Here is a 25,623-nt window from a genome sequence, read left to right on the forward strand (position 1 = left end):
CCCCGTTCCAGACCCACTACCTCTCAGGAAATTTAGTAGTGCCGGGAATCGAACCCGGACCTCTGGATCTGTAGCCAGGAACTCTGACCACTAGACCACAGAGGCGGTCGGAATTGGAGCGAGAGAAGAAATAAGACATCAACACCGACCAACAGTTGAACTCATTCATAATCTGTGTTGGACTTGAGGCTCTCTTTGCAGTGTTTGTGAAACCTGCCATCTCCTTTTTTTTTTTTTCTTTTTGAGATCCCCATTTATTTGCAATCTGTATGAATACATTTAGCAAATTGTTGTGAATTGTGTGAAATGACGTGTGGACGGGAGCTCATTACTTCCCCTCCGTATATGAATAGGTTGGGGCCTGGTGGGAGAAGGGGAGGAACTTAAGCTAAACTTAAAACTAAACTACTAACTAAGATTATATTTTGAATCTGGTGATCAGATCGATTGGCTGGTGTCGTTTGAGGCGCCTTAGGTCTGGTGGTTGAAGTAGTTGAGCTGCAAGTTCGTTGGGGTGTGTATGTAGTCGAGCTCTATATTGGGAGCTCCATTGGCTGATCTCTTCCTTGATTGTTTTGATTTGAAGATCACGCCTGATGTTCGTATTTGGAACGTACCATGGCGCGTTGGTTATTAGGCGCAGTACTTTTGATTGGAAAAAAGTACTGCGCCTAATAACCAAATAGCGCCATGTGGTGCATAGATGAGCAGGCACTTCGGAGTAACCTATCGCTTCCATTTTCAGGTTCGAAAATTAGCCGAACAAGAAACCAGCGAGAGCAGGTGTTCTTACTTGTACATCTGCAGTAAAATTTGTCTTCAACGGAACACTGGTATAACATAGCGGCGAATTAGTAAGAATAGTTAATCTGTAACAAGCGGAAAGTGTCTACCGCAGAAACATACAGCAAGAAGACAAATCTACGCAGCACCAGAATTACGCATGCGCACAATATGCTACTCTTTCGGGCCTACTCCTGACGTCGAGACGAAAATCACCCTCAAAACAACACAACGCTCTCTTGTAAAACTAAGAAAATGATAGACGCTTGGCAGTTTGTAGTCATACTAAGTAGGAAAGAAAGAAAGTTATCTCTTGAGTGGGACTGTACACCATTTTTCACGTTTACTCTTGGCTCTGTTTGAATAATGTCATATATTTTTAATGTGTCTTCTATTTGTGCCATTTATTGTCTTTCTATATAGCACTTCCTAATTCACGTTAAGCCAATTTTTACGTAAAATTTACATTCTCTACTTTTTTTGCCTCTGAGAACTCAGCGGTTTATGGTTAGCGCTCTCTTTTCCTTAAGATATAGGGCAACTTCCCTTGTCTATTCCTCTTTTTAACCCTTTCATTTCAAATTCCCGCTTTCATCCGCGCTATACAATTTCTTTGATTCACAGCACACATTTCGGCGTGGTCTTCCTTGCCCCTTGTTAGTTCCATTTCTTGGACTGGAATTACGGAAAAACATACCGCACAGAGGAACGGCTGCGACAATCGAAAACAAATTATGAAGCGTCCAGTCTCCTTCCGAGGCAGCGGTGTGATTGTTGCCAATTGACGTATTTGTGCACGGGCATTCACTCCAGTCTTACTTTAATGAACAAGAAGCCTCATCTGTATCATAGCGTAGGGTCTGACGTGCCTTAAACTGATCCTGGTCGTACCACCTCAACAACCAATAGCTAAAGACTTGCACCAAATGTTACAAATGTGTGAACTTCTTGCCAAAATATCTTCTCGCTGTATGTCCATGCTTGGTGCAGTAATCTGGCTTGCAGAGGCAATTAAGCGTGGTCAGAAACAGCTGAGTTATTGTTGAAATGGACAAGTTCGCTGATTCTCGTTAACAAGTTTGCAGCAAAGTGGAACAGGAAGAAGAACTGATGGGGGAATGCAAACTTAGATCTTACTGCGAAACACCTCAGGAGTCGTCACTAAATATTTACGCAGAAACTGCCTTCTAAAAGAAGTTATTGAAAGAAAGATAGAGGGGCGAATAGAAGTGACAAGAAGACGAAGAAGAGAACGTAAGAAAATGCTGGATGACCTTGGTGACAGAAGAGAATACTGTCATTTGAAGGAGAAAGCTCTTGATCGCATTAGTTAGTTAGTTATTGGAGAGGGTGGGTTTCCCCATGCACTTAGACCTGTATTGGTCCATTGTGCTTCCCTCTGTGATTTCTACCAGTCTCTATATCCTACCGGTACTGGTGCTTACCTTCAGTCCCGCCCAGCCAGCGAGACCGGTTCTATTAGCTGAGAGGTATCTATAATGCTTCCCCATCTACCAGAGGTATTAGAGACTGCTGTTGGGCGGGAAACGTCCGGAATTTTGGCTCAGTGACCTCCTTTTGAGGTATGAGGTTCTTTTACGTGCCGTAAAGCTACGACACGGGACCCACGGCTTAAAGTCCCTCCCGGAGGACTTGTTCCCTGAATTTTTTCGCCCTTAAAAATTCGACGACCTCCGCCGGGTTTGAACCCGCGTACTACGAGTCATGAGGTGGGAACGTTACCTCTAGACTACGGAGGCCGCTTAGATCGCATTAAGTGAAGGAACTGTTTTGGAAGAGACTGTGGACCTGTCGTCTGACAGATTACTGATGATGATGATTTCTGAACTGCCTGATATAGTTGGCAAGATTACGAGAGATGACTGAGAATCAGTCTTTGTGTCAACAAATAACTTGCAGAATGCTTTACGGCATTGTTAGGAAACTCAACATGCATTGTAGTGAAAAATGCGTCATCCACTTATGAAGTGTGAAAAAAACTTACGGGATATGGACCAATATTTGTAAAAGTATTTAAATTAGTTGCACATATCTGTATTAAACGGAATTCTGTCTAGGACGCCAAGATTCCGGTCCCAAGGGCATTCATAATAGACAGGTTTCACTGCGTAATATGCTTAGCGAACTCAGCATTCTTCTGCATTTGGTGATGCCACGAACAATGAAATGCAAATTCACTGTTCTTGCTTCGGTAAGCTTCAAACCGAATGTCTGTCTGAAGTTGAAATCCCTGACATACACGTATTGTCAGAGTCAGTGAGAACCAACATCGTCAGCACCGTGTAAATGTCAAAGCAATTTCGAATTCGGTTGCGAGACAAAAGTGGCAGTTTGCATGGCACTGTGTTGCAGGTATAAATTCGGAAAAGAACAATTCACAGAATCGCTCAAAGTCATGTTTCTGTTTGAATGACTGCAGGTTCCCATTTCCTTCAAGGACGTAGCAAATGCAGTTGAAAGCTGGAGAAGCAGAAAATAAGAAACAGTTCTCCCCTTACCCATTCAATTCAGATTGAGTGATATTGACACTTCACAGCCGGTTATATTTAACTGCTATCCAACCACTATCCTACAGTGTGTCATTGTAGTTAAGTTTCACACTTCTAGGTTTGAAATTCATCTATAGTTTTTGTTCCCACCTAAAAAATCACTTCTCCATTAGAATTGTTGTTTAGGGCAATACCGTGAGAAGAACAGGAAACTCATGCATGCAATCTGCGTGTGAAGTGCAGACAACTTTAGTTTCAAAAACACCTACTTCAGAGGGTCATGACATTTATCGATATGTATAGGCAGTCTGCATAAAGCCCTTCCTATGAAGTGTTGGAAAACACGTTGAGTATCCACGTTTAGATAAACAGTCTCGTGGCTCTCAGGCACGTTACCCAGGTCCAGCAAAAATAAAGCGTTTTTTGAACAATTATAAAATTCATTCCTTAACCACATTTCATTAAAACTTTGGAAGTTAATACTTTCACTCGTTTACTCATTAACACCTGGAACAACATCTTGCAATGCTACATAATCTTATCATCAATTATCAATGGCGTATTTAACGTAAAACTGGATTATCCTTTATTATCCTGCACGGAAATTCGCTGGTCTCGTTAAGTCAGTCAGGTGACTACTGACATTAAACTGTTTACTGTCTGAGATTCTATGCAGTTTAAAGTCGTCAAGACAGATTCAGTCTCTTGCTCGATTTTCCCTGGACATGCTAACTGATCCTGAAAATTTCTGCATCGTGTGGTATTAAAAATAAAATATTTTAAATTAATATCCATTTTGCCATTTAGAATCTGCTAACTGCCCGTGCCAAGATGGAGCTAACTGGAAAAACGCTAATTCCTGGGACACCTGGGAATCGTGACACGGAGATCACGGAACCTTGCAAACCAGCAGTACAAGAAATGCCATAGCTGCAGGTTTGCTGACTTGGCCTCAGTTTGAAACCCTGCGCTATGAGGGCACCGCATCAAACGCATTTGCCTTACAAGCTGTTACTTTACGTTACTACCTAAAGGAGCTAAAATTTCGCATCAAACGCGAAGATACATATTCAGAATTGAAATCCGAGCCGGTGTACCCCAGGGAGGCGTTCAGGGACCGGTCCTCTGTTTACTTTATATCAACGACACACCACAAACGCCGAGATGCACGATTGCCACATTTGCGGACGACACCGCAGCGATGGCGACAGGAAACACAATCGAGGAATCAAGAACAAAACTGCAACGAGCAGCTGATAATATCGCCACCTGGACACGTAATGGGGTATCAAGCTCAATGAAACCAAATCTACGTACATCAACTTCACCAATCAATCTCACTAAATGGAGTAAGACTACCACCTGCCAACACAGCAGAGTACCTCGGAATGGCACTTGACGCCAAACTCCGATGGAAGGAACATATTAAGAAGAAGCAAGAGGAACTGCAAATCAAATTTCGAAAAATGTCCTGGCTGATTGGACGTCGATCAGAACTGTCAGTGTACAAGCTGCTCCTGTATAAACAAATGCTGAGACCAGACTGGACATATGGCGTCCAACTATGGGGATGTGCGAACAAATGCAACATCGAAGTAATCCAACGATACCAGAACAAAGTACAAAGACGCATAGCAGATGCGCCCTGGTATATACGCAACAGGGACCTCCATCGAGACCTCGGTGTCGAAACAGTCGCATCCATTATTGCAAGATACGCCACCTCACGTCAATGAAGAAGCGTCCAGGCTCCTAAATGTGGGAAACCTAACCAGGCGACTCAAACGGACCGAACCTTGCGAACTAGCCAAGCAGCCCAACAGCTAAGGGATCCGATGGGCGAACTTAACTTCATATAAGCTTAGTAACTTAGTGTCAAATTAAAACAGATTGTTAGTTCAAGCGAACTAGTCTTTGTAACATTTTGCTTACATCTTGTGGCAGCCAATATATAAAACTTTGCGTTACGTGCTAGTACCCTAGGATTCGTCGGTACAATAAAACTTCGCTCCTATGGCGTACCCGATTTAATTCAAGTTCACCAACGCACCATTTACTTTCACTCACAATTTGATGCCATATCCGGGGGTGCTGACCTCCTCCGATTTGACACTGCTGCATCAACTGGGCTCCTGTGTAAGTTCTCCATAACGTTGCATTCCAAAGTGGGACTCGCGGTGACCCAAAGGGACCGTGAAGCTCATGTCCCCCGCCCCCCCCCCAAAATGTTATCTGTAACAAAGATGCTGAATCAATTTTTATTCTAAAAGCCAGCATTAAACCATAAACATACAATTTAACACAGAAATACTTAATTACATTTCATTATAAATATTTCAGCCGATGACAGTGGCCGCGCGGTCTGAGGCGTGAATTGTCTTCGTGGGTTCGAATCCCACTCAAGGCATGGATGTCTGTGTATGCGTTTATTCGTCCAAGGGGTCCTACCGACTGTAGAAAAGATGATGAAACTGAAGAAGAGGCCAGGGCCCAACAAGGGGCTGTAGAGGCATTAATGAATGAACGAATGTAAATAAATATTTCGAGCTGATAAATCGTTCTCAAATTTGATATTCGTGCTGTCGCGCGGACTGAGTGCGAAGGAGGGGGGCACTTCTTCAGACCGGCCCCTCTCCCGCAACTTGCAGAAACCCAGTGTGCCCCTTCTCTCGGGATTGCTCTGAACTATTCTAGAAAGGGGAGAGGAAATGCGGACAGGTGAGCTAGAAGTAGCAAAGTTCTGTGAGGTGAACCAGCGCTACGAGACGCAAGTTAATGATGAAGAGGAAAGTGCAGTGATATACAGTGAAATGACGGCCGCCAAAATGGTCTTCACGTGTGAGAAGCTATAAATAACTATTTCAGTAGAAGATAAGCAACAGTAAAAATGTGGGGAAGCACTGCTCCACATCACACACTTAACCGGCCTGATCACAATGCACCTTACATCGTGTGTTTAAGAAAGATACTAAACGCTCTGAGTTGCGGCACGGTATTACTGTATGTTACAAAGAAGTGCGTCTGGCTATGAAACTGTATCATAAATTTCAAGGAACTTGTAGACCTTGTAGACCTCATAATGGAACAATTTGAAGTGCGTCCGCAATGTAATTGGGTGCTCAGCACCACGGAAACACTTAAAATGTCCACAAAATTTCAGTTTATTTTGAGAATTTCATCAGTCGCACAAAAAAAAATGTGATTTGATACCGACCTTGTTGAAGTATTTGGTTCACAACAACGCCTTGACACGCCAAAAAGTTCTAGTTCCACCTGTGCCTACCTTAGTCGTTCGTTTGTTACTCCCGCGGAGAGGCCGCGCCATAGCTCAAGCGGTTAGTCGCTGGCTTCCCACCGCGGCGGCACCAGTTCGAGCCCGGTTCTGGTCAAGTGGGATTTGTGGTGGACAAAGTGGCGCTGGGGCAGGTTTTCTCCGAGTACTTCGGTTTCCCCTGCCAATCTTCATTCCACCAATTGCTCCACAATCACCCTCACCTATCATCTAGGGCTGGTACAATAGGCCAGAAGTGGCCGCAGTACAAGGGACTTGGTCCCACCCACCAGCAATAAAGAAAAATACTCCCGCGGAAGAATTTCTGGTCCCAGTAAGTCTACTTCAGCGTGAATGTTAAGCTGCATTCCCACTGCATCCGACTCGTCCCGCTGTGAAAGTACGGGCTGCCACAAAAGATGTTATTGGCCAGAAATGTACGCTTCTTGCCGTAGGCCAATCAAGTTGCACAACTAACCTCATGGCGCAGAGTTGTTTTTGAGAGTTAATAGCCACTCGCCTAAGCAACAAGTTTCCTTCACACTTGTAGTCTTGTTCTCCGTCTGTGATGGAACAATTAAAATTAAACCACATTTAATTGTCTAAAATGTTCGTTAAATGTTTAAAATATCATTAAAATACGTATATGTACATTCGGTATTTATGCCACATGTTTCAGCCGCATAGGGCCATCTTGAAGAGTCTCCGGCGCTGTGAACTTGGTCAAATTGTACTCTTAAGGCACGTCGTCGTTGCTGTCTTTAATTTTGATGACGCAGGGTGTTTTCTTCCTATCTCTTGTATTGCGGCCGTTTCTGCAATGTACAATACATGTTTATTAATATGATTATGTCCTTAATGCTACCTTTGTATTTCTAGATGTATTTTCTTGTACTTACGTGTCCCATTGGGTGTACCGTTCTCTTGGTTGTGTGCATCTGGTGTTGCTTTGTGTTCCTTGTACTGATTTTAGTGTAGTTGTTCTCGCTTAAATATCTTCCTAGGTAGCGTGTGTACTGCCATCTATCGTAAACTTCACGTACTCCTTGGAATATAGGATTGTGTGCTTCGATGTGTGTATCGTTCATGTGTAAACTGTTCCTTCTAATTTTGTAAATACATTTTTCTGAGGTGTCTAAACGCCTGCCCTTCCTTCCTGTCCTTATGACGTACATAGTACCTGTTGTTGTGCCGTATGCATGTCCCGTGTTGAATATATGACTTGAGAATCCGGAATTACCATATTACTTCTGATGACATGAATATGTTCTTATATTTTAACCTTGAACGTGCTTCCAGTTTGACCAATATATTTTAATGGGCAATCCAAGCATTTCGTCTGATATATGCCGCTATTGTTATATTTATCTGTCTGTGCGCATGTTTCAGTATATTACTGAGTGTGGTTTGTGTGCGAAAAGCTACTTTAATTTACGTGCTTCTGAAAAGCTTTTTTTTTTCGCATAGTGGGGGGTGGAGTCCAGCTGGGTCCATTCGGCACGGCGGCCACTGATGGGCCTCTTGTACCTGCCCCGGGTGATTATGATGATGGAGAATTTGGTGGAATGAAGACTGGAAGGGGAAACCGAAGTTCTCGGAGAAAACCTGCCCCATCGCCACTTTGTCCACCACAAATCCCACTTGACCAGACCCGGGGTCGAACTCGGGCCGCCGCGGTGGGAAGCGAGCGACTAACCGTTTGAGCTATGGCGCGGCCTTGTCTAAAAATTTGGTTATTTGTCTTACTTCTTTTCCGCAAGATGTAAATGCAGACCATTATGTTTCGTGGCATTTTGGATCTTCGTGTATATTTTGTTTTTGTGGTTGTGATATCGGTGTCTCAAGTAGATATATGTTGTACTCTGTAGTTCTTCTGTAGTGTGCTTTTATTGGAAATGTGTGTGACCGGTTTAGTAGATATTTAACACCTGACAGTTTGGGTTCGTATGGGTGGCATTACAATGTCAGTCTGGGTAGGTTTTCTGTATATTGAAAATTCTAATCTTTTTGTCCTTGTGGTGTATTGTAATGTCTAAGTAGTTGATTCTCTTGTGTTGTTTTTTCTGGATAGTAAATTTCATGGATCGTTATATGTTGTTAATTTCATTAAATATTTTTTCGATGTTTGCTTTGCTTTGGTCACATATTACTTCTTGTGTTTTTAGAATTGGATATGTATGTTATATGTTGTGTACAAATCTCTGATACCATTGCCGATATTGGAGTCCCATGGCCAGCCCTTCTGTTTGAATATTTTTGGTCAAATTGGAAGTAGTTCCGTTCCATTACTATTTTGAGTACATATATTATTTCATTCCGAATATTGAATTAGATTCTTGTGTCCTTCTCTAATAAATTGCTAATTGTGATTATGATGTCCCTTCTTTGTATGTACATACATCGATATCGAAGGAACATATTCTCACATTACTATTCAGTTCGGTGGTTTATAGTTCGGTCATAAGGTGGTTGGAGTTGAGCACATTTTATGTATATGGTAAATTGAAGTTGTTGTGTAGTGTTCTGACAATTGCTTTGTCAATTCATATGCTCGTGTAGTCTTCCAGTTGATTATAGATCTAATGGGTGTTTTTGATTTATGTAGTTTTATTGTTGCGTGCAGGCTCAGGGTCGTGGAATTCGTGCTTGTGTATTTCCATACTTCTTCTTTTTGTATAATGTTTACGCGTTGTTGTGTTTCTTTTGTCTCTTTTTTGTAGCATTTGGTTGGATTTTTATTAAATTTTATGAATTGATTTTCTTGAATAAATGCTTTTGTTTTTTGTTTATACTCTTCCTGTGTGAATATTATTAATGTTTTCCATTTATCTGCCTTTGTTATTACGAACTTCTTTTCTCATTTTTCCTTTTAAGTTAGTTATTATTTTTCGTTCTACCTTGTTCTTCTTTCTTGTTCTGTTATTGCTCTGGCTAATGTTTTTTTTAAGGTTTTTGCAACATCGTGTCTATAGGAACTTTGCTCCGACGCATCTGACTGACTGACTGCCGTCTCCGCTTCGAGAGCTAATGTTTCAATAATTTTTTTTTTTGTATTTGTAATGCAAATTTTATGTTAACCCTTAATAGTTGTATTTCCTCATTTGTGAACTGCATGTTTGTATGATTTTCTACTCTATTTTAGTTTGTGTCATCGTGTGCTATGTTTTTACTTGTTTATTTAGATCGTATATTTAGTGTTGTTGTTTATGGTGTGCTTGAGTCATTTCTTGGTGTAATTTTTAGTTTATGGATTGTTCGATATTATTCCAAGTGTGTTGCCATATGTTTGGGTTCTATAAATGAATGTGGTACAGCTGTGTGTTTAATTTTTGTTTCTCTTTATACAGGAATTTTATTTTCTTCTTAATGCTCATTCTTTGTCTTCTTGCTAGTGGTCTTCTCGCCACTTCGTTATTCGTTGGTATTCTTATCTATGCGTATTTTGGTACGAGTCTCATTCTTAAATATTAAATATTAAAATTTATATTTACTTTACAGTGCAGTATTTTCCTCTTACAATTCATGTAGCTGTATATGCACGTATGTAAACACTGAAAGTGTATATATTTTATTGATAGTTAAATATTTAACGAACATTTTAGTGAATTAAATGCGATTTAGTGTCCTTTAAATTTTAAATTGTTGCATTACAGACGGGAAACAAGAGTACAAATGATACCTCACTGCAACAGGGTGCACACTGTTTAGAAGCAACCGCCTCTGATTCTTATGCCGACCTAAATGGCTCAAGTCCAACCCCCCTCCTCCCCAATAAAACTGAAACAAACCCCTTTGTTCTCATGGATGATTTAACTTGTTCATCTGATATATGAATCGTTTCATATGATGCCGTTTGCGAAATTAGAATGTGCAGCTCTGCACTGAGGGCCGCTGCTACCAGCAACTCTTCCACATTGTGCAACAGGCATGCTACTGTACTGCCACGGAAAATAATTTAAATGTGTTATGTCCCATTGATATTTAGACAATGATAAGAAAGGTCCAAAATGAAATGAATTCAAACCGCGTGACTAATTACGAATACATGGTAGTGGGCCTTCCGGTGATACGGGTAAAAAAAAAAAGAAGTAAAGCTATCCCTGTAACAGGCCGTGAAGGCCCACAGGGTTGTGAGACGTTGAGGGTCCCACACTATCTAGACAGTCGGCTCAAAGGTGGCGGTAAGGTTGTCAGCCTTACGCGCCGGCCGCGCTTTACCCCCAGGAATATTCCTGGTACTCATTTGTGTTAGAGAATTGTACATTTCTATGTCTATTTTGTGTACATAGTACACAAAATAGAATTGTAGCTTATAAGTGTACGTACTTTAGGTCTAAACAACTTATGTGATGGTGGTTTCCTATTTGTAGTGATGTTTGCCCTCTGAAGATGGTCCACAGAGACCGAAACATGTAAGGGTGTTAAGTTTTCATGTAGTAAAAAACTTGCAGGTCACATTGGACGGAGTGATTTATATTTGTAATTGTTAGTGTGACGGACCAGAATGAAACAAATCAAATTCCAATTGAATGTCGATAAAGTAACTTTGTAACGCTTTCAGTGTTCGTCAGCAAATACAAATAAGAAATTTCACGCAGGCGTAAGAGAAACACCAATTACTGCCACTGCTTCTGATGTTAGGCCTGTAACTTCTTTCCCACTTCCTCGACAGGCAGCTGTTTACATGAAATGAAATGGCGGATGCATCTTGATGTTGCAGCTCTGTTCGTGCTCTACCCGTACCTGACAATTCACATGAGAGAGCTGGGAATCAACGTGGAGGAGACAGCCATCATGTCGGCCGTGACTCCGGTTGTGGCTATTGTGATGCCGCCTATTGCAGGCATGGTGGCGGACCGAATAGGAAATTTCAGGGTAAAACTAGAACCTAGATCAATGGTTCTCAACCGGTGTGCTTCGAGGCTTCGAAGGAAAGAAAAGCTATGTAAAATGAAGTGTGTGCTTGCATAAAATATTTAACATGATATTTTAAATAAGACTTCATCTTTCCGTTCCGTAATTTCACATTTTTCTAAACTGCCTTATTTGGAAACGTAGATGTGCATTTATTACAAATTTGTGTTCTCTGTTGTGATCATAGCGCGAAGCAAATATAAATGAATATCGCAAGCGAGCTTCAAGCACCAGACGTTGAGAAGCACTAGCCGACATCTTTGCCACAAGCTAAACCTTGTAACACCAGTTTCCAGCATTGAGGCAAAACTCGGCTATTTATAGTACCTGTCTATCAAAAATTGTTCGGGTCTGGATGTGCGCGTTGTGGAAAGTGCTGAATGTTATAACCAGGGCCCGGATGTCGATGACCTGAAAATATTTAAAAAGTTACCTATAAAATGACCGAAAAATCCAGAAAAATGACCTAAAGGATAAAAGAAAGAACACTTCGCTTCCATGTTATTCACATTTCAGAAAAAAATATGAAGAAAAATTCCCTAAAATGGCCAAAAATGACAAGAAATACCCTTAAAAGTCCCAAATTTACCAAAAAATTACCCCAAAATGAAAAAATGATCTTAAACCTAAAAATGTCAAAAAATGACAAAAAATTACCTCTAAAATTTACATTTCTGTAACCAGCAGCTCATATCCGAGATTTATATATTTAAGAGCATCGCATGGGATACAAGGAAAAAAATATGACATGTCGTCAAAATCCGGGCCCTGCTAATAATATATTGACTGAGAGAGTCTTGGAATTTTTAACTACACCGCTTCAACATCAGAATTCAAATAGCACGGAATATAACCATGACTGGATATTCTTCAGGATTTTAAAGGAGGGGCTTCCGAGAACAATTTATGACGTCTGCTATGTCGATATACATTTCGCGAAGCTAGCAGGGAAACATGAATTAATAGCTGTGCGTCTGATAATTCGTGTCTCTGTAAATTAGCATGTATACATGTTCTGATTAACTAACTCTGCCACGCACAGCCTTCATGTTTGCAAATGTTAACCTGTAAAAATTGTTTTCGCATGGCCCGTAGATATTGCCATCAAACGGAAGGCTAAAAGCAGATTTCATGAAGCCACCACGCTGCTGGTGCTCACTACATGTGTGGTAAGGACATGTTGCCACGTGACATTTCAGGAACCAGTATTAAGATAAGACTAGCGTGGCTGCCACCTAGTGACTTCGCTTCACCCCTACGCTCATATTACTGATGGTACAAAGTACGGAGGTCACATGACTCTTAATGGTACGATATTCTTAAAAAGAACTTTAAAAATCTGTCAGTTCGTCCGAAAGATGATACAGGAACACACAATGTTATCATACTCATATCCGTCAACATAAAATAAGGAAAACTGCTCTGAAAATTTGCACGTGGCGCAAGATATGAAATGTTTATTGCGAAAGTTGTCGGTGGAATCAAATACTTGTTTAACAAAACTGAAAGCCCCCAGCCATTATAGTATTCATACTACAAGATGGTGCGCAGTACAGCATCTCTATGCGAGTGTATGACCTCTAATTATGCACAGCGAGCCCATCACTAGGCCATCACTGACTCTTAGTGGCCTTCAACTGCTACTCCCTTGCAAACTGTCGAAGGCAACTCGTTACAGGTTTAGCCTCGGGTCCGTTCCAATAGAAAGCTCCGTTTCTATGAGTTCCTTTATTGTTGCATGTTCTCTCGTTATTGCGGAAACACATTTATCGAGTCGTTACCAAGCAATGGCTGTTTTCGACAGTCATCGTGTCACAATATGCTCTAATTATGCATACAGACAACTGTAACGTGTATGTGAAGGGTCTAAATAATAATATTTATAAATATTTGGGGGTTGAGGCTCTTGTCGACTGGAAACCAAGAAAACAGTGCCGTGGGGATAATGAGTAAACTGCTCTGTGCCCATTGCACAAGGACATTTCTGTCCGGCTTCATTGTGTCCAGTCCGTCCTTGCATGGGTCCCTACCTCGACGCCAGAAGCATATGATTTGGATGTAAGCGGGAAAGGAGTTTAGTCTCAAAAAGTCATAGATTTAGTTTCACAGCTCTGCTATGTCAGCTTCACTGAGAAACTTCATCTGCAGATGTTTCATTGAAAGGCAAGGCACAGATATTCCTGTAACAGACCCTGAAGGCCCATAGGGCTGTGAGACGTCGAGGCTCTCAAATGACCCTTTACCCCCAAGAATATTCCTGGTACTCGTTTCTATCAGGGACTGAGTCGACCCCAGGGCCATATTGCGGCTGGAAGGAATATGTAAAATAAAAAATCCAGTGACCTCGTCAGGACTCGAAACCGCAACCTTCCGGCTTGTAGCATAGTGTCTTAACGAACTGCGCTATCGCGTGCCCCGTTTCCTTGAGAGTATAAATTTCAAAGTACCTCTGGGGTATCATCACTGGGTTCGCGTGTCCCATGTTTATGAACACCGTTGCAGATGAGCGTGGTGACCATGGGCACGGCACGTCGCACAGAAAGTTATATAATTTGAATAATAATGCAACTCCATGCCACTGCAACAAAACCTTGGCGGATACCCAGCTACACCATGGGCGACAAACGCGATACAGTGTGTAGCCGATTGTAAGGAAGTGACGTCAAGCGACAAGAGCGGAAAGGGCAGTCCAGTTAGGAATGCACAGTTTCCAAGTGGGAACTTTGTGATTTCGCGTTAGCAGTTTGATGCGTGCTTCAAGTGACTGCATAAAGAGACTGACGTGTCAGTCCCCTGAAGTGCTTGTGTTTCTAGAAAATTGGGTATTGAGGGGTCTGGCTGAAAATTGTTGGGTTAATTTAATTTCGGTGCTTACTGCCCGGTAACCTAAAGAACGCAACGTTTCGTCCTGAGGTGAGGGGTGGCAGGCATCTACTCTGTTGCTTCCGTTAGAAAGAGCTGAACCACTAATTGGGGTTAGCTCTTTCTAACGGACCAACAGATTAGGTGTATCCCACCCCCTCACCTGAGGACGGAAACCCCTTCATTTTCCGAAACGTTGCGTTCAATAGCATTGTCTAGAATGCCGGACGATGGACAAGCCCCCAAAACCCAGCAATTCTAAAACATAGGGGTGTTCAGAATATAATAAAAAGTAAACACAACATACAGAAAATTATACTGTTCTGCCTTTCGATAAATATAACCATTACGAAAACTTCTCAAAATAAATCTGTAGATCTTAATAATACACGCAGACCAAACAAACTGTTATACAATGGCTCTTACGGTGTAGGCCAGACGGCGAGTTGTATATAAAGTACACAGACACAGAACGGCGAAGACCCCTAGTACCCAATTACACAGAAAGGTACAACTATCCCTGTAACAGGTCAAGGAGGCCCATAGGGTTGTGAGATGTTGGGGACCCCACATTTTCTGTAGACAATCGGCTCACAGATGGCGGTGAGGCTGTCAGCCTTACGCGCCGGCCGCCCTTTACCCCCCAGGAAGATTCCTGGTACTCATTTCTGTTGACCCCAGGGCCACAGTGCGGCCGTGTAGCGTGGTGTCCACAAGCTCCACAGAAGTCATCATAGCACCTTGTGACCTGTCTGCACAGATTCTGCTGTCGGTGTTCTCGTCGCTGGGGGGCGCCGCCTCGCTGCTGCTGCTCCTGGTGCCCGTGGGTAGAGTTACTGTCACCTACCCAGAACGTGTCATCTTCAGCGTGGGATGTGGAGGGGGAAGGGACGGGTACCTGGACCTGGTTATGAGCGGAGACCCGCCATGCAGCTACGTACCTTCCATCAGGCTCGGGAAGATACAGCAGGTACAGAACGAATGTCATTATATTTACGTAAGCGCAAAGCAGAAAGCGAAGTAAACTCCCGATGCCTCATATAGACAGGCTCACAAGTTTAGGTCTACAGAAATGGCTGACCAGGCCAGAAGAGCGGACGGCAGTGCACCGTAGCTTTAGCGCATTTGTGCAGGCCTACATGACGTAAGTATTTTGTACGTCTTGCCTATCATACCAAGAGGAATGTATATTTGTGTGTGACAGATTTTAAGGAGGTGAAAATTTGTGTTTGTGGTTTGCTGCGTTATGATACTATGCAATCTCGTGGGTTATCACCTTCGGAGGAGCCTGTTACCGCCATCTTCAGGGTAGCCTGAAACATTACTAGCAGTCTATAAGATTGAAATGGTTCATATCAAAAAAGATCGTAATCTACACGTTTTATATTCTCGTCAGAATGAAGAGTACGCCGGAACACGTGGCTAGGGCCGAAGTGTGCACGCACACTTACCTGCACATAAGGCGACGCGAATGGAGGAGTAATGTGCATGCAGGTGACAAAAGAACCCCTACCGACATGTACGTGAGCATAATCAGGATCAACTTGATAGGGATTTCAATGTCGTCACGTCCTCAAGTTCTCACGCCGTGTGAATATAGCCCGGTTTATGAATACATGGGGTAGCAGCCGTTCCAAATTCAGCGGGAAGTAGCACCATTTGCTCGTGTAAGCCTTCTTACTGCCAAATTCCCCTCTCCCGTATTTTTCTCCAGTCCTGCAAGTTACAGTTACAGTCTGCTACACTTCACGTGTCCATATCAAAATGTTATCAACATTCACAGAACAGGCAGGATATACTGAAACGACTGCTCACTAGTTCGTGACCTACTACATAACTTACGTTCGTGCAACGTGTTGACGCTCAACATTTTTTTTTTTTTGCTATGAAAACCCGAAAGTGCGCAATAACACGGATAAATGTCACGCTTACAAAACAATTTACATATGCAGAAGGATAATCATGTCCGAATGTAAACAAGATGTATGTATGAATAGCACCAATCCACACGCTGTTCCTGTGGCCACGCTGTGATCTCCCAGAATGGCCAACAAGAAGATACCTTCGTGTCCGAGGACGAAAGAGGCTAACAAGCTCAACTCTTGCAAGTGATGATGATGATGATGATGATGATGATGATGACGACGACGTTGTACTCTGAATAGTTAAACGCCATAAAATTTATATCATTACCTATGTACAAGGAAACCCGTGCAGTTATGTAACATGATTGAAACAGACAGTGACATAAACTGCAAAGGTATGCAGCTATGTACACGCAATATCGTATTCGCACTGTATTCTGAATCCACAGATGTGATCATGCCTCGTACCTGGGACATACTGAACGATAGGACACTTCCACCAGAGTGAGGACTATACAAATGAGGCCAGAGATGAGAGACGTAAATATACGCCGTTAAACTAGAGTATTTATTCTAAACGGTTCTGACGACGGTGTATAATACTCAGAATTGCTGGGAGCTGGAACTTCTCATATCGTCTGGTATTCTAGAAAATAGAAAACACGACGTTTCGGAAACTCGATCTGTTACTGTCCTCAAGTGAATGGGGGAAGACAGCTACTCAGTTGGGTCCCTCAGAAAGAGCTAACCTCCCTCACTTCGGGACGAAAACAGATCCAGTTTCCGAAACGTCGTGTTTTCTATTTTCTAGAATACCGGACGATGGAAAAAAGCCCCAAAACCCAGTAATTCTGAGTAGAATATTTATGTATTTGGACATATGTGAAACGTATGTAACGAAAAGTTAATGACTGCAAAGAAACTCATTGACTTGGGCGCGTGTGCGTGATCAGCAATTCGGCTGAGAACGAAAATGTATATAAATAGTTTCACTGTGAATCCTGTACAAGACTGCAATCATTCTTAGGCCTCCGTACTTCATGGAAAGTACCCAGACTCGAGACAGGAATTGCACTGAATATACATCGTAAACTGTACGAGTATTTGGTGCTTTTGTCGTAGGCCTGCGTAGCGTAGCGCGACTATCCGAAATTCGACTAACAGAATAAGTTGTCCTCCTTACATCCTTCTCGCTAAGGAATTAACTACAGCAGCTAATGAAGGAATTCCATACTTTGAATAAATCAAAGTATACTTAGCATCATGGGACCCTATCCTGAGCCAGTTAAATCCAGTTAACCTTAGTTTCTCTAAGGTCGGTCATGCTATGCTCCTATCTACTCAGTCTCCTAAGTGACCTTGACGTTTTTTAAGCAAAACGTTTATACATTTATGGTTTTCTTCAGGTGGAGATGACACTGGAAGCTTGTGGATTCATCTGTGATTCTTCAATTGGCGGCCAAGTAACTGCAGTGTTGCCTGCTGTGTCAACAAATGAGAAGGACACTTCACAACGCATCCTTCAGACAACCCGCTATGACGTCATCGTTGGCAGCCGTGTCCCCAACGAGACGAAGGAGACCTACTCCTATACACTTTCTTCTGAAGAAATGCCCGAAACCTCAGACACAGACCGTGACTTGAGGAGCCACCGCTTCAGGAAGAACAATGAATTTTACCGAACCTCTGTTAGAAGTGCTTCAAACAATTCTTATTTCTTCCCAACCACCGGTCTCTACAACCTGAGCTGTGTTCTTGTAGACGCCAAGTATGACTGTAGGTTTGGCAAGAACGCTAGTGCCCAGGGAGCGCCGAAGGTGCAGACACCCAGGGAGCGGTTCAAGACGAGTCTGTTTCTTGCTAACAAGAGCAACAACATGTTTCTAGCAACGGGTTTAAGCAACTGGGTTGCTACTGAAACCGGCAACGGGTCTGCGACATCTAGAGAAAATGCAAATGCGACATGCAGTGATGTCTACACTCAGGTACGCCCGGGTACTTCCGTCATTTCGGTTCTTGGTTCAATTCCCCAAATTCATGCCGAACTGAATAGTGAATGGTGGGCTGATTTTGATTTCTGAATCGGAGAGGACTTGGGAGAGCGCTGTGGACTTTCCGAATACTGGGTAAAACCTCGAAATCTCTCGGAGTATTCTGCCTAGAGTCCAACTACGGTAGGGGAAGCGCGGCCGATGCTGGGACATGTGTGTCCGTCCGTCAGTCCCCTGACACATGAGGCTCAGTGTGCATAAATAACTTCACGAGCCGGATCTGATGGTAACAGTCTAGACTTGTATCTGGGAAGTGCTCGGTTCCATACTCGGTTGGGACTTCAGTTATATTGACTCAGACTTTTTCGTGGCTTCGTCAGGAAGTACCTCGATTAGACTACAGACGCTTCCTTCCATATCCGTTCCAGTTCATCATCCGACACTACAGAGTCTAGATACTAAAAGCGTCATACCGCGCTATAGCTCAAGCGGTTAGTCGCTGGCTTCCCACCGCGGCGGCCCGGTTTCGATCCCGGGTCTGGTCAAGTGGGATTTGTGGTGGACAAAGTGGCGCTGGGGCAGGTTTTCTCCGAGTACTTCGGTTTCCCCTGCCAGTCTTCATTCCACCAAATTCTCCATCATCATATTCACCCGGGGCAAGCTACAAAAGGCCAATCAGTGGCCGCCGTGCCGAGTGGATCCAATTGGACTCCAATACTAAAAGCGCCGTGAAATGACAGTTATTTTCATGAAACTCGATATGAACAAGAAGCCACTGTTTTCTTTCTTGTGGTCTGTATTACTACACTACGCTGCTCCGTTTAGAATGATAGCATAACTGTTGAATGACGAATTGGAAAGGATCTGAAAGGAAGCAGTCTTGGCACCGCTGTGGCTCTCACACAGAATTTTCTTGGAGGGAGTGAGAAAAGCCACGAAAAATATCAGTCGGTATGTTAGCCAGTGCAGCGACCGTGAATAGAAAGGAGGACCTCCCGAATTCAAGCACAGAGCGTTACCGGTGTAGCAGCCTGTTAGGGTTTCCACTGAAATGAAATATGCTAACATGGCGGTAATACGACCTTGCGAGATGTGGTCAACACGTGGTATTGAACTGCTGTGTAGTGAAGGAGTTTAACAGACGTGAAAAGTCTGTTACGTTATTCTTATCATGAAAACTGGAAATAACAACATGGCTACTGTGCGAAGCATTTTGGTGTGCAGACAATTTGTGTGAATCGGGAATGGTGATGTGCGACAGCATGGCCTTACGGTGACTAGGGTTCATAGTCAGAACTTGGGAAATATTCTACTCAAATTCCGGACGTATGAGTAGGCAGACACATTATTTTGCATGGTTTTACTCAGTCCTTCCAGGAAAAACGTCGGAACAGTAATTTCAAATAGGTCAGTGCCACGTTGTTTTAAGATGATGATACTGATCACTGACGGACCAAATCTCGGGTAATTTCCCGATGAGTCTCTTCAGAAGTTCCCTCAGTTTCTGGAGTCATGTGGTTCGAGATATTGTAATAGTTCCGGGAAGTACTTATGTCGAAACATTGAACCCAATTTGTTTTGTATATCAAAATATTATGGAACTGAAACCCAATCTGTAATTGAAACTTTGGGACACTAAAATTTACCCCTCTAACTGCTGTTGTATTGGTTGCTTTGATGTTATACAGTGGTACGAGGTGACCAAGAAAACAGTTGCCACTGTTTTTTGTTGTTGTTGTTGAAGTTGTAAATGGTCGGTAATTAGGAGGCCAATACATTGTGCTGTTACAGGCTGGCCGGAAAGTCAGCGTTTCAGTGCCGTTGCAAGATCCCGACCGTACCGTGCAGCTGTCCAGCTGCCGTGCCCGGTGCCTCGTAACAGCTCCGCGACAAGATGTTTGCTCGAACCTCGAGATAGAAGAGACATATGACATCAGCCTGACTTTCTGGAGCTATCTGGCCATCAGGGTGTTCATAGGCATGATCGGAGGGACGGCCTTCGCCATGTTCGAGGGTGCAGTAATCGCTATCCTGAGGGAACAGAACGCGGACTATGGGCTTCAGAGGATCTACGCCACTATCGGGGGCATGATCAGCTCCCCCCTCTCCGGCCTTCTGATCGACTACGCGAGCAGAGGCAAAGGCTACACCGACTTCAGGTAACCGCAGCTTTATATCGAGATATGGCCATTTTATCCCCTGCGAATTTGCTCTCTACACGAATAGTGCAGGAGACTGTTTGGTCCCCAGGGTTTGCCTAAGAAACTGAATCCTACATAGGAATCTTTTCCGGTATTCAAACTTTATCGGGTCGTTAAAGGTAAAATGTAAAGTAATTAAGCACTAAGTCATGAAGGCGTATGGGGGAGTGGAAGTTCAGAACGACATTTTCTTGACCTCGGCGCTAGCTGGAGGTGAGTGGTCAGCTTCACGCCCCGGCCTCTTTGCCCCCGGTACCAATTGGATAGGATGCTGGGTGGGCCCCAAAACCGGTCTGAGCGACATGGACAAGTGAAATTTCTTGACCCTACCGATACACGAACTCGACCCCTCGGTCGTCCAGCCCGTAGCCAGTCGCTATACCGACTGAGCTATCCCGGCTCTCCTATCAAGTTGTTACTTGATATAAATTAATTTATCATTAAGATCGAAGATTTAAAACACATTTGAAGTTATGCATTATAATTTTGAAGATAAATAAAAATTATTCTCTGGTTCCATGCGTTGAAGTAGGCTACCTGAGTAACAGGACATACGGCCCCTGCTGCTAATAGCCTTTAGCCAGCAGAAAGCTAATTACATGTATATCTCTTGTTTCTCAGGCCAGCCTTCTACCTGTACGCGGGCCTCAAGATAGCCAGCGGTCTGCTCATGCTGACAATGAACCTGGAGTTCAAGTCGCCCGCAACTAACGTCCTGTCTGACGTCATGTCAGTGATACGAAACGTCGAGATAGTCGCCCTCTTCATCGCCATCTTCGTGCTCGGTCAGTCCTCGCAAAACCACGCCTCATCTCATCTACAGGAATAACTGCTATTTTCTTCTTCAGGAAAACTATCGCTGTTCTGTGAGAACCAAAATTAACATAAACATTCTGTGAGCAAAATGCAGAGCTACTGAAATATAAGATGCAAAACATAGTTATCACTGCCGCATAAGAAAATTATTCTCTTCGTATAGGTTATGTTCAGTTTGAGTAACTTTGTGAATAACATTCTTACGTCGATCAGAATTTATGAAAACATGGCGACCACTGAAACTATTCTGGTCAGTTCATGAAAATGTGAGGATCAGTTTGCACTTATATGGCATTGTGTTTGGCACTCTCCAGGGACTGCATGGGGTTACATTGAGAGCTTCCTGTTCTGGCTGCTGCAAGATCTGGGGGCCTCCCGCTCTCTCATGGGGATAACCATCACAGTTGGCGGCGTTGCTGGGATTCCTCTCCTTGTGCTCTCTGGTCCAATAATTGACAAGATAGGACACGCTAATGTTCTATTCATTGGCTTCATATTCTACGCCATCAGACTCTTTGGTAAGTGAAATCTTTGCTTGTTCAGCAAGCAGCAGACACTTCAGTTTCTGGATAATGTACATCGCACTCTTTATATCGCGAAACACAATGTTTTGAGACTTCAGGTAAACCCTACTCAGATGGGCCCAATTGAGAGAGCTTGCGGACTAAAACCATGGATTTTGTTTTTTGTTTTTGTATTTCTCCGCCGGACAATTCAGGACACCTTGCAGAGGCACCGGTCAGTGTACGGCGACGTGCCGCAGGAACTGCAACAAGATTACGCATTCAGAAAGGAGCGCTGTTTTAATTTCACTCGGTAAAATGCGGTATGCTTAAAACGTGACTTCAACGTTATCAAAGAGTTCTCTTACTGAAGGTACGAAGCGATCAGCTGTGAGTTACAGATATTGTTCGAGATTTCACGTTAATCTTCCTCCTAACAGATACAGTCTCCGTAACTCAGTGAGTATGCGAACCGATACAAAGCCTCGCGTGAGGGCGGAAGAGGCCTGCTCATGCGTACTATACAGTCTTTCCCGCTGCTACTGCAACCTGGCAAGTGTGACCGGTGAATATATTCGTGTTATTTTTAAGTTTTAATGTGCAGTGACTACGTGCTCCCTAGAATCAGAACAGCGAGCAGGAGCTACAGGTAAATGGAAAATGTCTTCACTCAGGTCATAAGCATCACCGTACTTCTACTTATAGTGAGCATTCTGGAGAGGTGCTTCGTGCGTTTGTATCGCTCACTGGTTTTGATGCCCCTTTATTTAAAATACAGACCTGCTGGCATTGCAGCTCACGAAGAATACAGATATTGTGGGGATCTGAGTGGTAAGTTTGACAGTTTGTAAAGTACCGGGTGATTCTAAATTGTTATCGGGGTTTCCTATGAACAGAAACCCCGACAATAATTTAGAATCAATCTGTATAAAAATGTATTTTTGTATGTCGTTAGATATATAGAGCACTCAGAAAAAAATTCCACATGAAAGTTGCATACGCCATGTACTGAAGTTTTGTACATTGGGCCTTTTCTGTAAAATCTGATTAATTTCTGGGGGCTCGCGTTAGCGTAGTTTGTTGAGACATTATGCTACAAGCCGGAAGGTCGCGGGTTCAAGATCCGATGAGGTCATTGGATTTTTTCAATTGACCTAATCCTTCCGGCCGCACTATGCACCTGGAGTCGACTCAGCCTCTAACAGAAATGAGCACCAGGAATATTCTTGGGGGTAAAGGGCAGCCGGCGCGTAGGGCTGACAACCTTACCGCCATCTATGAGCTGATTTTCTAGAAAATGTGGGAACCTCAACATCTCAGAATCCTATGGACCTCCACGACCTGTTACAGGGATACCTTTACTTTTTTACTTTACTTTATTGATTAATTTCTCTTTGAGGTTCATGTGAAGTAGGAGTTATACATATTGTCGGTCCACGAAGACCAAAATAAAGATTTAGCGCAGAAACTCCTACCTGTTTCCCTTCATCTCGTAATACCAAATTCAATTGCAATTTGTCAAGGACGCACGGCGTTTCATTGTGTGTCGTTTGTCGCAGGTTACTCCCTCATCTACAACCCGTGGCTGTGTCTGATTTTTGAGGCAATGGAGAGTGTGACATCATCCCTCTCTTTCACTGCAGCCGTCACATACGCAGCGAAACTGTCCACCACAACCACGGACTCCAGTGTACAAGGTTTACTAGGGGGCCTCTACTTTGGCGTAGGTAAGAATTTGCTTGGCTTTGGTTGTGTAATCGAATCAGTCTTAAATGTCATTCGGTTTCAGTTTACCGCTACGAAACGAAGTGAGCCATCAGCCCCTGCCGTTGCCACGGAGACTCAAGGGAAGCACAGGAATATTGGTATTAAAACTTCGTAACAGTTCAACCACATTTTAATAGCGTGATGACTGGTCAGATGAATTAGACCTTTCCCGTGTTTTTGAAATTTTAAAATTGTGTGGAATGCATTTAATTTGAAAGAGTGTGTCAAGTGACAAAGAAACAACCTTACGAATCAGACAGTTTTGAATGAATCAGATCTTAGGCCATTGAAAAAAAAATACTACTCTTAGCTTCAGCAAGGCCAGCTGCAAGTCTTGTCACGAATAAAATTTTGAGGGCCGCTGAATGGATCCACCTGAAACATGACATTTGAGAATTTTGCTAAAATTTGTCGACTTATTAAAATTCTACTTCCAATCAGAATAAAACAAAAGAGACACGTCACACGAAGACCGGCATGCCTTTCTGCGTGCATCTCGAGGTTAAATCGCTAAATATTTATCCATGAGATAAAAGATTTCAGTAAGCATTTGTGACCAGTACACTTTTTTTAGAATTACCTTTTCCAGATAATTGAAAGAAAGGGAATTGAAACTGGCTACTGGGAATAGAGAGCAAACGTGGCTGCAGGATTAGGGACAGAGCGAGTCTCGTAAACTGTTTTGTTCATGGCAACCTCGTGGTTACGAAACGTAGTGACAGATCTGCACACCAAATCATAAATGCACACAGCAGGGCTGATAAACATATGTTGGACCATTCAGTTTGTTTCTACTTGTATACTCAGTCATGAGAGTACACGGAATATTGAAACTCTGGAAGTGGAGTTCGCCATTTTATTTTTAATTTGCTTCAAGTTCAAAGTCAGCTCACTTTGTATAAGTCATTCCTTACTAAGAGTCTGTAATCATTTGGAGAGAGACAGCGGAACGCGAAAGAAGTTGCTCCCAAGCCCTTGGATCCCAGCAGGCACTAAGAAAACTCCCTAAACTGTCTGTCAATGTAGAAAAGATTTTCTTCAAAAGACCTGGTTTTTTGAAATTCTGATTTTACAATTTGACACTGCAGCGACACTGCCCACCCTCTTTTGTGAGAGGTCTCAAATAACAGAGTTAGAAGCTCACTCCAGTAAAATTGGAAAACACGTTGCAGCCGAGTGTTCTCGCTATTTATTTAAGATACAGTACTTGAGAAGCTGTAGTGAACGCCAAGGTAGCTGGTATTACTAATGTCACTGCACGCGGTAGCGTACATAGTTGAGGCACTATGCTACAAGCCGGAAGGTCGCGGGTTCAAGTCCCGATGAGGTCATTGGATTCTTTTCAGTTGACCTAATCCTTCCAGCCGCACTATGGCCCTGGGGTCGACTCAGTCTCTAACAGAAATGAGTACCATGAATCTTGCTGGGGTTAAAGGGCGGCCGGCGCGTAGGGCTGACAACCTTGCCTCCATCTGTGAGCCGATTGTCTAGAAAATGTGGGAACTCGACTTCTCACAACCGTATGGGCCTCCACTTCCTGTTACGGGGCTAGCTTTACTTTACTTTACTTTACTTTACTTTACTTTACTTTACTTTACTTTACTTTACTTTACTTTACTGCTATGGAAGGACTTGACATGATGTAGTAATAATTCCTTTCCGAGTAGCAGCAGCGGGGACAAGAAGAGGTGTCGGATTTGTGATTTCCTTTGTTTGAAAATATGTTTATTTTATAGCAGCGGTAACCTTGTGACTTTTCCGTAAGTTGTATATATTGGTTGCAGGCAAAGGAGCAGGCAGCCTTATCGGTGGGTACATGATGAAGGCATTTGACACCCGCCCCACCTACCGCATATTTGCTGTAGCCTGCACGGTCACGGGGATCTTGTATTTCCTCTTCAACAAGTTCTACCTCCGCAAGAGACCTCAGGTTCGAACCCAATTTTGTTGTTCGCTCCACAGTTTTGTGAACATTTTCAGGCCCATGGACAGTTGCATTGTACCATTACTCCATTTTGGATTACAACAACACCCCTCTCTTTCGTCTCGCATTCCTACCTCAAGGAAAGGACAACGCTCACGAGATCATGATGTTCCTATTTCATCTTTTGAACTATCTGACCAATTTTCACGAAACTGA

General features: G+C 43.1%; 1 protein-coding gene across 1 annotated transcript; it reads left to right on the forward strand.

The window, feature by feature from the left end:
- Positions 1 to 5,824: 5,824 nt before the first annotated feature.
- Positions 5,825 to 25,623, forward strand: LOC111868499. Its single transcript, XM_023859190.2, has 9 exons — positions 5,825 to 6,131; positions 11,285 to 11,439; positions 15,101 to 15,310; positions 17,612 to 18,190; positions 19,988 to 20,355; positions 21,019 to 21,182; positions 21,528 to 21,731; positions 23,276 to 23,443; positions 25,268 to 25,623. Exons 1-9 carry the CDS (start codon positions 6,002 to 6,004, stop codon positions 25,621 to 25,623), a joined length of 2,334 nt encoding a protein of 777 aa, XP_023714958.1. The 5' UTR covers positions 5,825 to 6,001.

Source organism: Cryptotermes secundus, unplaced genomic scaffold (genome assembly GCF_002891405.2).
Source record: "Cryptotermes secundus unplaced genomic scaffold, Csec_1.0 scaffold206, whole genome shotgun sequence".
NCBI classification, from domain to species: Eukaryota; Metazoa; Arthropoda; class Insecta; order Blattodea; family Kalotermitidae; genus Cryptotermes; species Cryptotermes secundus.